At 39.5% G+C, this 13,794-nt stretch overlaps 2 protein-coding genes across 3 annotated transcripts; one reads left to right on the forward strand and one right to left on the reverse strand.

Moving 5' to 3' along the window:
• The first annotated feature begins 488 nt into the window (after positions 1 to 488).
• LOC128455603 (growth hormone-regulated TBC protein 1-A) lies at positions 489 to 5,381 on the forward strand. 2 transcript variants are annotated; one of them, XM_053439287.1, is made up of 8 exons: positions 489 to 891; positions 1,428 to 1,573; positions 1,669 to 1,827; positions 2,194 to 2,318; positions 2,505 to 2,601; positions 3,459 to 3,631; positions 3,725 to 3,910; positions 4,425 to 5,381. In XM_053439287.1, exons 1-8 carry the CDS (start codon positions 830 to 832, stop codon positions 4,524 to 4,526), a joined length of 1,050 nt encoding a protein of 349 aa, XP_053295262.1. In that variant the 5' UTR covers positions 489 to 829; the 3' UTR covers positions 4,527 to 5,381. The 2 variants fall into 2 exon arrangements, with proteins under 2 accessions (XP_053295262.1, XP_053295263.1); XM_053439288.1 differs by lacking the exon at positions 489 to 891 and having other exon boundaries at positions 1,433 to 1,573; positions 1,674 to 1,827.
• Positions 5,382 to 6,206: 825 nt separating this feature from the next.
• Positions 6,207 to 11,449, reverse strand: lamp1b (lysosomal associated membrane protein 1b). The gene is made up of 6 exons (XM_053439289.1): positions 11,045 to 11,449; positions 9,257 to 9,447; positions 9,043 to 9,171; positions 8,777 to 8,843; positions 8,291 to 8,458; positions 6,207 to 8,174 (listed from the first exon to the last, which is right to left on the reverse strand). The coding sequence occupies exons 1-6, from the start codon at positions 11,100 to 11,102 to the stop codon at positions 8,035 to 8,037; spliced, it is 753 nt and encodes a 250-aa protein (XP_053295264.1). The 5' UTR covers positions 11,103 to 11,449; the 3' UTR covers positions 6,207 to 8,034.
• Between the last annotated feature and the right edge of the window lie 2,345 nt (positions 11,450 to 13,794).

Consider the following 13,794-nt stretch of genomic DNA (forward strand, 5'->3'; position numbering starts at 1 on the left):
ATTCAGCTAAGACAAGACCAGACAAGACCAGACAAGAAAATACTATCTGTGGTAGGTTGAGGAACCTTTTGGGCTTTGAGTAGAGAGCATATCTCCACCAAGACCCAATAGTCTGCTCACCAAATTAACTTTAAATTCACTAGATGCCCTAATCTGTCCCCTAAACCATGACATTTTTCATCCATAACTATGCCCTTTAATTTGTCCAGTATGGGCTACTGTAAAAAAAAAAACATAGCTCCTGATAAAGGGCGTATTCTATGGTAAAGAAAATAATTCCTACAATTAAGATGCTCACACACTAGTGAAAACATCACTTAGATTGATTAAATTCAATTTCTTTCAATAGATCTCTTTCACCCAATGTTACACATTGAACCTTTCAAGGATTCTTCTCAGAACTATCCCTGCATTCAAGTTTTGCTTTAATCTGTCCAGTGGGTTTTGCTTATTCTTCTTTACTAACTTCCAAACAAAGTGACTGGGTGAATAACATTGCCTCCTTGGCAATCGTGAAATTGCTGATACCATCATTAACACCACTGTATTCAGATCTACTACTATTCATCATTATGGACTGTGACATGCAAGAGAACAAAAGCCAGCACTCCTGATTCTCTTCCTACAGTTGTTTTGTATGCAAATCCATCAGGTCACCTGGTCACTCCTAACCCGGCCCCTCCTCTCAGAGAGCGAGTGCTGTAAGATGAGACATTGGAGACGCAGGTCGCTTTGTTATTTACCTTGACAGCAGCCGGAGGTAAAAATGAAATAACCTCCACCGTGCTGGTTGTTTCGAGCCTCGGTGAACTTCTGTACCTGCAGCACGATGGAGAGGGAAACTCAAGGAAATGCTGCTCAGCCTCCAACATGTATTAATGGCGGTGAGAGGTAAGACTCTGACTCCATGTGTCACCTTTACTTACTAAGTTTTTCAAATGGTTGATGAATCATTATTGCTTCCTTCCTTCCTCACTTTCCTGATTTACTTTATACTTTTAAGAAACTTGTACACTTTCCACCAGACTTATCAGAAATGTAGCTCTGTACTGTTTTTGTGAATGTTTCTCCTTTGCTCCTGTAATCCCACTTGACAGGCCCCGTACAGCAGCTTCCAGGATTATCAGAAATATCTCAGCTTTGTGTTGTTATGTGAAACAAGCGTGAATTTTGCTCCTTGCTATAATCCCACTTGAAAGTAACTTAAAACTCACTCGTCATCCACGTTGGGTATTTGATCTCCCTGCTGCAGAAACCCTACCCAGCTCTGGCTGTTGTAGTGTCTGTCATCAGGCGAGAAAGAAAAGAGAAGGAAAGAAGGGTGGGGGAGGAAGGTGACCCTCCTGTTGATTCTTCCTTCATAGCATTCATCAGTGTTTTGTACTAATTTGTAAGCTTTTGGTTGGATGTGGATTTGCCCCCTGCAGGATTGACCCCTACGGCTTTGAGAGACCTCATGATTTTGAATCCTACAAGGAGATGATGGACGAGTACGTGGCTGTCCTCAACAGAAGATCCCTGAGATGGTCCAAGCTCCTTCAAGAGAAACCTCACGTGGAGAAGAACCTGACAGGTACAAACACTCATTCACACACACCACTGTCCAGTTGTGGTGTAGCTCTGTCGCTCTGCGGTTGTGTAATGGGATTATAAAATGTGTATTGGAAGTGAAGAGGTACGTGCGTAAAGGAGTTCCCAACGAGCACCGGGCCAAGATCTGGATGGCGGCAAGTGGTGCCCAGGAACGACTGGAGAGTAACCCGGGTCATTACCAGTCCCTGCTGGCCGCGGAGCATGACCCCAAGCTGAAGGAAACCATTCAAACAGGTGAGACTAAACGGTAATTGCGACCCTATTTACCAAAACCTACACACAGCTCAACCTTATTAAACACGTAAGTCTAGTTAAATTATAAAATATTATTGTTGCCTTAATTATTGGCCTGTTCTGCACTTTGGCAAATAACCTATATAATTTGTAGTTGTGACAATCTCAACTGTTTATTGAAACATTTGTAATTATTTTTATTTATTTTATTTTTTTATGTTGTCTCATTGTTGTTATTGTGGCGTTCACTGTTATCATTCTTTAAAATAGATGTTAAAATGTATGGATAGCGCCTTTGGTCATAAACGTCAATTCAACTTTATATCACAAAATGATTTAGAAATAAGATACTTTTTTTTTTGGTAGATATTAACAGGACATTTCCGAACAACGTCCTCTTCCAGAGCAAAGCTGAGCCCGGCCTGCAGAGGGCGCTGTACAACGTGCTGCTGGCGTATGGACACCATAATCAAACAGTGGGGTACTGTCAGGTGAGGAAAGTGTCTGTTTACATAAAGAACAGGACTGACAGTTTACTGTAGTCCCAGCTATTAGCTCAAGATGCAACGTGAGAGCTAAATAAATAAAGACAGTGTAAATAACTTTTGTTACTCATAAAGGTGACACATGTTCTCACAAACTTTCTCTACAGACAAAGTGTTGTTTGTTTATTCCAGGGAATGAACTTCATTGTAGGCTACCTCATCATCATCACCAAAGATGAAGAGAAATCCTTCTGGCTCATGGATGCACTGTTGGGCAGAATACTTCCAGGTCGAGCATCTTCTTTATTCCTCACACACACAATGAATGTCCCTTCAAACCTCCTCTGAGGATTTCATTTTACTCAGAGAGATAAAGCAAAGGTGGAATATGAATGAGGTTCAAAATAAACATATTTTAAAGACAAAATGTTCAACAGGTTTATTTGAGGGCAACACACAACTTTAGCAAAGGTCCCCACATGTCCCTGTTAACAAGGGGAAGAAAGAAAAGATATTATCTTTAAAAATGAGAGAAGAAATTATGTTGTTTTCCATGTGCAGCTGAAAATGAAGATCATCCATAATATCAACATTTATTTGATCAAGGTATTATAAGCAAAATTTATCTTATATCCAAACAAGGCAATACATATATTTGTAATAATCACTGTTGTGGGTCATCTGAAAAACAGTTCAGGAGACTGTAGACTGATCAACGTTCATTAATTGCAATAGTGCAGAGACAGAGAAGTTGGTGAGAAAGAAGGAATACACTGCAGCAAGTCCCGGGCCAGATCTCAACCCGAGTTGGTGCAGTAAGAGCTCACCCAAAGTGGTTTATGCTCAACTAGGCAAGCCACAAGTGCACCAATAACTGATTATTTAGTGAATGAAGCCAGCTAAAGCATTTTTAATAGTGACAATATATATCCTGTGTCATCTGTATAATGAAGCTCATGATGATCCCTATTTGTTAGTGTTAAAAACTGAATATTAGTAGGGCTAGGTTGGAGCCTTGTGGCACTCCACTTTGGAAAAAATTCAGATTGAAAAAAGAAATCTGAGACATTTAGACCTGATCTACGAGATGTGTATGAATAGCCGACCAATGAGTCAGCTCATCTAACTGTGGGATTCATTTGACAGACTACTACAGCCCGGCCATGTTGGGGCTGAAGACTGACCAGGAGGTTATTGATGAGCTGGTGAAGACAAAGTCTCCTGCAGTCGGACAGCTCATGGCTCAGTATCCCGGCATATGGACCCTGGTGGTGTCACGCTGGTTCATCTGCCTCTACATTGACATCCTCCCAATAGAGGTGAGAAAAACGGGGCAGACACTATGAGAATGTCACATGGATGTTGAAGCAGGTCATTCAACAGACATCTCGCTTGTTCCTCTATACTCGCAGACAGTTCTACGGATCTGGGATTGTCTGTTCTATGAAGGCTCTAAGGTTCTTTTCCGTGTTGCTCTGACACTCATCGCTCACCACCAGCCGGAGATCCTGAGAGCGCGCTCTCTGTGCGACGTGTGCGAGTGCTTCAAACAGATCACGTGTGGAGCTTTCACGCTGGACTGCCACACCTTCATGCAGGTGAGATCAGCAGTAACATGGCTACAAACAACTTTTCACATCACAGTTATGGATTTTTGATTTTACTTGCTTCGTACTTTGTATCAGTTCTGACACCAATGCCATCTTTACACCACTGACAAACTTAAGGGGGAAAAAATCACCTGTGTTAAGTACATTGAGGCGGCGGCTAAGAGTTTATTACATTGTTATAATCTGCTTAATACATAATTAATTGATCATTTGTTGTATAAAATGTCAGGAAATAGACATGTTTCTGAATCTCAAGCTAATTTCTTTGAAAGTATTGTTCCGTCCAGATATTCTTTTAAACATAATGTTAATAATAATTATTATAGTAATAATTTAAATTTACTTGGTTTAATTGGTTCACTACTGTGACCTTTTTAAAATAAGGGACCTTCATTTATTCCCTGTTATAATGAATGAAACGCAGAGAGAATCTGAACTAATGAAAATCTAAATTGTTTGAGTTTGTAGAAATTGAAAGTCCCTACTCAACTCTTTTCTACAGAAAATATTTACAGAACCCGGAAGTCTCTCAATGGCAACTATTGAGAAACTGAGAGAGAAATGCAGACAACAAATCCTGTCGGGGGAATCGAGACAACCGTAAAGTTTTGGATCAACTGTTCGTCTGTCGGGAACTTTGTGCTTATTGGACTCACATGCCAGGGGACGTAGTGTCGGCTTTAGATATGTTGAACTCTAATCCAGCAGACTGGATATCTGCAGAATGTGCTGAAGCAACGTTTTGAACCTTGAGTTTCGCTGGCCGGTACAGTCTTATGAATATTTTTTGCAGGTATAGATACTACTACACCTGATGCTTTATGGTATTGCAATAACTCAGAGAAATGCTAGTATTAGTTTTTATCATTGTGGAGAATATCAGTTTTTAAGAGATCACCTTTAGTGCATGCCTTTTGAATGGTACCAAAAAAATCAAATGTCGTTTTCACCAATATTTTACCATTTGAAGTCAAATTAAAAGTTAAGAATTTGATGTGGTGCTGTCCACATTTATATGAAACAGTTGTACATGTTTAATTATTAACAAGAACACGTTTTTCTTATTTCCTAATTGACCTAAAACATTCCTCCGCCAAACAAAGTTTCGACAAAGTGGACATTTTAGCGTAACATGATCATCTTAAACAACCGGTTATTGGGCTGTGCCAAACCTGGGGTTGAATAATAAAAAGCAACATTCCACTTTGAAACTACAAGTGAGATTTGGACACCATTTCAAGAGGCATGAACTTCCATTCCTTCTCTATCTACAACCTGGATAAACTTTAAATGGGAGCCGGTTTAATATATTTTTATTGGGGAAACAGACTGTGTTCAAGGACAGGGAAACATTTGTAAATTGAGAAAAATGTCTTCAAAGCTCTGACTTTTGGCAACAATAACCTGTACATGATCAATTTGGTGAAATAAATCAATTACAAATAAACAAATAAAAATCTTCTGATGTGATATGTCAATAAATAGCTGCTATTTGTATATATGTAATTAACCTACAGTCATGGTCAGATTATGACACAATGGGCCCTTGGACATAAATATGTCAAAGACCCTCCACCCTTTGAAAAAATTGAAATATTACAAGAAAAAAAGAGACAAAAACACAACACATCCAAAAAGGTATTGTGTGTCTTTGTGACACTTTAATGGTTTTAAATGTGATCTGTACCAAATATTCCACTATCTATAAGGGAGGTTAGCAGGAGAAGAGTCCTCTGGCCCAACTCCTGCAACGTAGAGATATCTAATCGTGGAAAAGGATTTATTGAACGGGCCTCGTCTAGACAGTCTCCATGGGACCTGAGGACTGTTACGTCATTGCTGTCAGACATCTTTGGACAACTTTCCTTACCCTGCGTTTACATATACATAATTTGGAAAAAAAAATCTTATAAGCAAAGTGTATAGAATTCCTAACTATTAAAACACTGTAGTTCATGGTCCTGCTGGCTTTACTTCCAGCCATTAAGAGACTGATTTAAACCTCAATGACGTACAATCTTTACTGTAGTTACACTTTGTCCAAACCTTTAACAGGGATTTAACTAATAGTTTAGTAAAAGTAATCTATTCTCATTCTTTACATAACAAAATAGTAATTAAGTATTTGATACACAAAAAAACAAATTAAAAGCATAAGGATTGAAACTTTTCAATACAATTATTCTTACATAATGAACTCTCACTTCTGAGCAGGAACCAGAGCGACCAGGAACTGGTTTGACAGCTGAGTAACTGGACGATGGCAAAACAAAGAGTCAAACTGTTATGTTTGTTCACTTTTATTGACCTTTCCTTTAGAAAACAGCTCAAACGAATCCATTAAAACCATATCAAGTCACTACAAGGATATTTAGATGAGGGAGAAGAGAAACATACAAAAACATAAAACGGAACTCTCGCTTTTTACATCAAACAATGCATATTAATGCTAGTAACAGTACAGGGCGACGTGAGACACAATGGAAATGTCCCAGAAATGGCAGCGCGGGGTGTCGATGAGTGAGCGAGCACCTCTGTGAATATTGGCTTTGCTATAATACCACCCATGTAGCAGCTGGGAAGGCACTGATGAACACTGACCAGAGCATTTTGGCCGTTTGAACTGTTACACAGGCCGAGTGTCAGGAATTTAGTGCAACTTCTTTCCATTCAGCAACCAAAGTCCCAAGTGGGCCCAAACCCAAGTTAAACAAACAAAACCAACCAGTGGACTTTAACAGAGCAATATTATTATGTCCATACAATTATGTCCTGAGCTTTTTCATGCACTTAGCCGACAGCACTTCTTAGATTGTTTAAGCAAATCATGGCGAGTCGATTTTGTATCGGAGGAATCCAAAATATACACGATCGTAACTTTGGGAAATACGAAATATTCATGTGTCTGCAATGAATATGAAGCTGCAGCATGAAGATGGCTACTTTAGCTTAACATGGAGACTGGAAGCTTAGAGATAAGAACTAATATCCACCTATCAGCGCCTGATGTGTTGTGTGTTACACAGTGGGGTCCAAAAGTTTAAGACTAACGTCCCACTGTGTCTAGTTTGTTATATCTGTACAAGAACCAAAGTGCAAAACTGATAAATTGTGATTTTTGCAGGTTATAAGCCTGATGTGTTCACTTTCTAGCATCTACTCCAAAATACACCGCTCCAAACCAAGAACACTTGAAACAAATTGGCCTCCCTTCAAGTCTTAATGCCAAACTAAGCAAACCTTCTCCTTGCTGTAGCTGGAGATTTAGTGAATATAAGAGGGTTATAAATCTTTTCATCTAAATCCTAACAAGTGCGCAAATGAGCCCATTTCCCAAAAATGCCAAACTTCCTCTTCATGAGAAAAGAAAAAAAGCTTAAAATGCCTTCAACCCTACAAAGCCTGCAGCTGCATCTTCATACAAAATGTGTTGAGTACCTATAAGAAAGAAAGACATGCATTTCATCACGAATCCCAGTGGACAAAATGAATTCCTAAATATAACACAGCCACTCAGGCGTCTCCTCACACACACACTTTTCATTAGGTTTCCATGTTTTAGCGTGTTCCCTAAAATCTGCAAACTGGCCTAAATGTAGAGTTTCAATAAAAAAAATGTCAGTTCTTAACTGTCTGAAGTGGATCAAGTTAAACAGCTAGAAACATTCCCTTTATAATAACACAACTCGTTTGGGTGACATCATTAAACATGGTCACCCAGAATCGGATAAGAAAAGCTACAGTAGCGATTCCCTCAAATCCCCCAAAGTTTCCTTTCACAGAAATCATAAATAGTACGACACAAGTTGAGGACTCTCGTGGACCCTCTGACAACATCCTCTGCTTCTCCCTCTCTTCACTTCAATCTCCAAACAACGTCCCTTTTTTAATGAAAGACTGGGTCAGTTCAGAAAGCACATATCAATCTCACAACTTGATGACAGCTAGTGTTACTGATAAGGGCAAAGAACAGCACACACAGAGATGAAGGGTGCGGGGACAGAGGGGCACAAGGTGAAGTGTTAAGTCTCATAAAACAGTGGTTAATATCATGGGTGGGTATTATCGCTCTCCGGCCCTGGAGGGGGGGGATGTGCGAGTGACGAGCCACCTCAGATGGTTTGGTAGCCGGCGTGGCTCCTCTTCCTGCCGATGAGGTAGGCCAAGAGCACGATCACGACAAGACCCGCTAAAGCTGCTCCGACGATGATGGGGATCAACATGTCATCTTCATCCAACTGACATTCCTCCGCTGAGTGAGGCGAGAAGAAACAAAGTAGAAAATTATTTTTCTAACACTTTACTAGACAATGACAAAACTGATAATGAGAAAATCTACTCTCGTTCGAGTCAAACAATGTGTTTTACCGGCTCCAAACTGACTTCCAGTCAGACCGAACGGCTGCACCTGCACCTGGACAATGTTGATGGACACAGTCTGGACCACGTCCAGGGTTTGCTTCTCTCGGCACATGTACGAGAAGCCCAGGCTTCCTCGCAGGTAGTCCAGACTGTTGTTGCGCACTGAGACGGGGTCTGAAACAAGGGACAGAAGGTAATACACTATTACATGGAAATAACAAACTAACTTCTTAGAAAAGAAGATAAAGCTGTATCTATATGTTTATCTGTGATTCCTGTCCGTCTCTTCCCATGAAATTTGAGAAATGATCGATAAATTACAAGAAAGAACTGACCTGTACAATAAGTCATTACCAAAGATTTCGGTGCCATATTAATAATATAATCTAAATGTATTGCAAAATGGTTATAAACATATTATCTGTTGGACATATGCTTATTCATCTGATAGAAGGCAGCTTGTATTTACACTGGGGGGTAAAGTGCACTCACCTTTCATGTCTGGCCAGGCTGCGGACAGAGACACGCTACTCAAGTGGTACTTGTTGGATGTTGTATTCTGGAAAAATAAGACCGTATGACAGAAGTCAATGCCAGTTCCTCATGCTCTAGCTGCCATCTACTGGCTGTTCCAGGAAGTACTATTAAAATGAAAGCCTGCTCAATGTTGTACTGTAGACCAAAGGAGAAATGACACATGGTTTTATTAAAATGTTTGTGACGTACAAAGCAGCGACAGAGCAAATGCAGTAACGTACCAGGGTGAAGGAAAAGGTGAGGTTGGTTTTCTGTGCATCTGTTGTCAGCCTCAGGGTGGCGATGTCCGACTTGCATGATCCAGAGCTATTTGTCGCGTTAGGCTGAATGTTTACAACCTCCTGCACGGTCTGTAAATAAAAGGTGAAGCATTTAAAAACCTGGGACAGTCTTCATTTGTAGCTCCAACAGTATTCACATAGAATAATTTGATACCTTATTCTGGGACAAGGAGCTGAAGCTGATGTTGAGCTGGAGGCCCATGGATGCCAGCAAGCAGACGGTACCATTGTTGCTCACCACGTAGTTCCCTCTTTCAGGGCTGCTGGGGTCTTTGTGCGGTGCAGCGGTGGTCGGGGCGACTGTAGGTGGAGCAACGGTAGCAAAACCCTGGTGCAGAGCGACGGCTACAAAATAAATTCAGGTATGAGTCAGGTGCTAAATTACAGGTGATATTAAGTAAATCATTATTTGATAATGCCTATAAAATACAATACATAAATATTCAACCTTCATGAAAAGACGTGTTGTTTAAAAGCATCTAAAACAATTACAAAATATAGAATACAAAGAACCTATTTGCAAAAAATATTTACCCCTCATAAAACAAAAAATAATAATTGATTTTACACCTTATTTTTTATTCATCTGGGTCTAGATACAAATAACTCCAACCATCATTAACAAATACTATTCAAATAATCAGTTTAAAACAATCTAAGATTCACAAAGCCTTTGTTTTATTAATGAATTAAGTAAAATTCCACTTCTCTACTACCTCTAGACCACATCAGACCAGGTCTAGATCAAAAACCACAATTCAGAGCACATAGACTTTCCAACTATTGATCTACTCAGAACTACACTCTGATTTGTGAAATCTTTATTTTATTTGTGAAAACATAAAGGGGTAATTTCCCTGATTTTATTCATGGTTATCCAGATCAGGTCTTAACAAAACACAAACACTTTGTACCAAGGACTTGTCATATGTGTGTACACAGTATCTGTGAGATACTGAACATGGTTTAAAACCTCAGTTTGACATCTTGTGAAACTTGATCTCAATATAAAAACCTAAAATGGCGTTTTCACTTCATCTTTTCACATCATCCATCTCAACCAGTTCAGACCAGCTCTAGGTAAACACTTCACCTAACCAGGGCAGGGTTGGAAATTCTGAACTAGTTCAATAAGGAGAGTTTAAGACTCTTATTTTATTCATGAAAACCAATTGCACCTCCTTTTTTCCTTTCTAGACCACATCAGACTATTCAGGCCGGGTCTAAATGACGAAAACCTGGACTCGAGTACCTCTGACATACTGAACATTGTTGAAAGTTTCTGAATTGTGTGAGGTCTTGTAAAACGAGTTTGGCAAATTTCCTTCTTCTCTAAAAGCCATCTAGACCAGCATGGTCTGGCTCCAGATTAACAAATCCTGATCCCACGAATCCAGACAAACTATATGACACAGCCTCTGATTAATGAAAAATTTGTTTTATTTGTTAAGACACATTCAAATATGATTTTCAGCAAAATCCACACAGGAACCTGTCTAGATGAAGAAGAAACACTTGGTAAATCTGGACCACATTAATCCAGACAATGGCCTTTTACAGTTTTGCTAAACATTTGTTTTATTCCAAAAGACAAAAATAAAATGGCGATTTCACAGCTTTTTGTTCTCCTCGTCTAGTCATCACTGAACCATCTCTAGATATAAAAAAAACATTAAGCCTACACTTGTCTGAGGACCAGGACAGTGGGGCATAATTAGACCTGAGGACCGGGAGCTAACCTCACCCTGGACGCTTCATGAGTGACTGAACTCGGCTAAGGCTCCAGGGACTCACTGCTCAGAGAACCGGGCTGACCGGGGACACAGATTGAACTCAGCAGAGTTAAACACCGACTCAGCTTCATGTTCACTGACACAAACAGTTATATTATTCAGTTGTGGTTATCTGTGACCTTCGGAGCTGGAAACCGGGGATAACTCACCTAACACCAAGTGTAACGTTAGTCCCAGGCTCCAGGACTGGACAGCGGTCTGCGTCATGGCTCTGCGGCTTTTATCCGGCTGCTTGTCCCTCTTCACCGGCTGCTCAGGCGCTCGGACGCCGGGTCAGGACGCGGCTGCGGGTTAGCGAGGTGAGTGGATGTTATGCTAGCTGGCTAAGCTAACGTTAGCGTCACAACAACCGAGGGGGAAACAAAAGTCCGCGGTTCGTTGAGAGGACAAAGAGCCGCTGTCGGTGTCTGGAGCCCCCGCTAACGTCCCGGGCACACGCCTGAAGCTCCGGATGTGAAGTAACAGCCGCAGGTGGTGAGTTATTTCTGCGGGATTCAGGAGTTTAGTGCACCGCGTCGGAGCAGAGACTGAACCCCTGGGTCATGTGACTGAAGAAGAAACACCCAGAAAGTCACGTGGTCAGCCCCAGCTTGTTTATTTCAGCTTTCAGCTTTATCATGTACCACATGCAGTACAAATACTGCAGGAGAGTACATTCTAGAGGTTTGTGTTTTAAGGGGAATATTTTACTACTACATTAAATTTGTAAGTTGATTTAACAGATAATGTTTCAATAAAAAAAAAAGAAGATTATCCAAAAAATACAATTGATGTACACATTTTTTTACTAAAGCAAAAAACTGTAAAAAAATAAATAGTCATTACACAGAGAGGTTCTACTACTACTTATAATAATAATAATAATAATAAACTTTCTTTATATGGAACCTTCAAAGTAAAGTTATAAAGTGCTTTACAAGACACACTTAAAGAAAGAAGTATAATCAAATGCAATAGAGGTGCTCTGAAACCTTTTTTTAAGCATAGTTTTTAGGTTGATTTCAATTGTAAGTTACCAGTTGTGTTAATGAAACTTTAGGTTCAACAAACCGGATGTCGTTATCAACCCAGGGACAAATGGATTTTTGTGACAAAAATCTTGCTCCTTTAGGCAACTGACGTTTATGAGTGTGTGTGATGTGGTGCAACGTGACTGAATTGAAGGGGACTGTCGGGCCTCAGCGGAGGAAGACGCTCCATCGAGAGACGTTGAGGTTTCAACAGCTCTACTTTGGAGTTGCTGAACATTGAAGACAATCGATGGACATTTTTCATAACAAAAATGTGATTATTTGTATGTTGATGTGATTAAACTCGTGTTGAGTTACTTACAAATGGTTTAGTGCTGTATAGAGACCCCGTGGCCACATTCCATAGTATATATGACTGTTAGATGGTATGAATGTAATTGTATGGATGTCATAATGTTGGTTATTGTTGTTGTTGTTCTGTACAGTTTTAAAAAAAAAATTCTGTTAAAAACTACTATGATTAAATTAAGTTTAGATATTTAAAAAAAGATCAAATAGTGATGTAAATAAAAATGTGAATCTGTTTGTTGCATGTAGGGTCCAGATGCTTGGATGTATAGACATCTAATTAAAGGTCCATAAGGTCAGTCCTCAGAAGACCCTGAACATTTTTGCAAAGACATGTGAAAATGCGGTCTCCTCTTTGAGCAACTTAACCTGCAAACCTCATTCACTGGTGTCACAGATCAGTGTGATTGTGCAACTGGAGCGAGTCACAATAATTTGGAAAGCTGCTGAGGTCTTGTATTTGTAACCCCTTCCTTTACACTTTAAACAAAGACACACACACACACACACACACACACACACACACACACACACAAACAGACATTTAAATATCATGAGGCCAACCTCTGTTTTGACCTTTTACACATACAGTTACTTAAACGAGTTAGCTATAAATGTAAAATCAGTCTTTTTGCAGACTTCTGATGGACTCGTCACATTTCTCTTGTCCAGTTAACCAACCCCACATTTTGGATTTAATTTCTACTTGTTGTATCAGATTGTTAAACTCTGTTTGATAACGTGTGTGTTTGTGCGTTCGCCACAGCTTTAGTTGCCTTTTACTTACACGACTATCTGTGTCTGTGATATTTAAAATGAACAAAATTGAATTGAGATCACTTACATATTCTTTTAAAAATAACAAGTCAGCAAGGCTAGTCAGAAAACCACTGCTCCGATCTCCATGATATTTGGTTGTCTGGGGCGGATCATGACTCTAGGAAGAACCCATAAAAGTTCGAGGTGGATCAGGTTATTTTTTTACCTTCTTAAATATGGTGATATATAGGTCAGCCTTCACAGAGCTATGTGGTGAATGCTGTGGGACGCCCTTCTAGTCTTTTAGGATGCTACAATTATCCTGCAGTATGAAGTTGACACATGATTTGAACAGTACCAGCTTTATTCATAATTTATATGTGGTAAACTTAAGTTATATTACAACCTAAGTGATTAGTTAGAAGCAGATATAAGACCATAAATTTGTGTTAATTTTTCTAATTCAACCAGTAAGGGTCCATAAAAAACCTGATAAAGACATAGTAGTGTAATATACAGTGGCTGGATGTGTTCATGTTTAATGAATGATAAGACAACTAAGCAGTATGTTATAAGGCATTAAATAATTATAAGTAATTTGTCTTACAACTGCCACTGACATGAAATTAGATTAAATTATTAATTATTAAAAGACTGCTAATTAAAAACACTCATATATGTATATCTATATGTATAATGTGCTATGGACAGTTTATTAAAAAGTTATGTATTGAATGTTAAGGCAGAGGTCTTCGTCCATGATGTTAAAACGAGCCAGAGGAAGTGCTTGTTTTAAGTTTTGAGCAAAACAACCGAACAGG

Source organism: Pleuronectes platessa, chromosome 14 (assembly GCF_947347685.1).
Source record: "Pleuronectes platessa chromosome 14, fPlePla1.1, whole genome shotgun sequence".
NCBI lineage: Eukaryota > Metazoa > Chordata > Actinopteri > Pleuronectiformes > Pleuronectidae > Pleuronectes > Pleuronectes platessa.

Excerpts from the sequence above, each read along its gene's own strand:
- LOC128455603 (XM_053439287.1), top strand. The coding sequence starts at position 830 with ATGGAGAGGGAAACTCAAGGAAATGCTGCTCAGCCTCCAACATGTATT. Across the intron at positions 2,319-2,504 it reads AAACAGTGGGGTACTGTCAG|GGAATGAACTTCATTGTAGG; the intron begins GTGAGGAAAGTG and ends TGTTTATTCCAG. Across the intron at positions 2,602-3,458 it reads GTTGGGCAGAATACTTCCAG|ACTACTACAGCCCGGCCATG; the intron begins GTCGAGCATCTT and ends TTCATTTGACAG.
- lamp1b (XM_053439289.1), bottom strand. The coding sequence starts at position 11,102 with ATGACGCAGACCGCTGTCCAGTCCTGGAGCCTGGGACTAACGTTACAC. Across the intron at positions 8,844-9,042 it reads TCACCTTTTCCTTCACCCTG|AATACAACATCCAACAAGTA; the intron begins GTACGTTACTGC and ends TTATTTTTCCAG. Across the intron at positions 8,175-8,290 it reads TGGAAGTCAGTTTGGAGCCG|CGGAGGAATGTCAGTTGGAT; the intron begins GTAAAACACATT and ends CGCCTCACTCAG.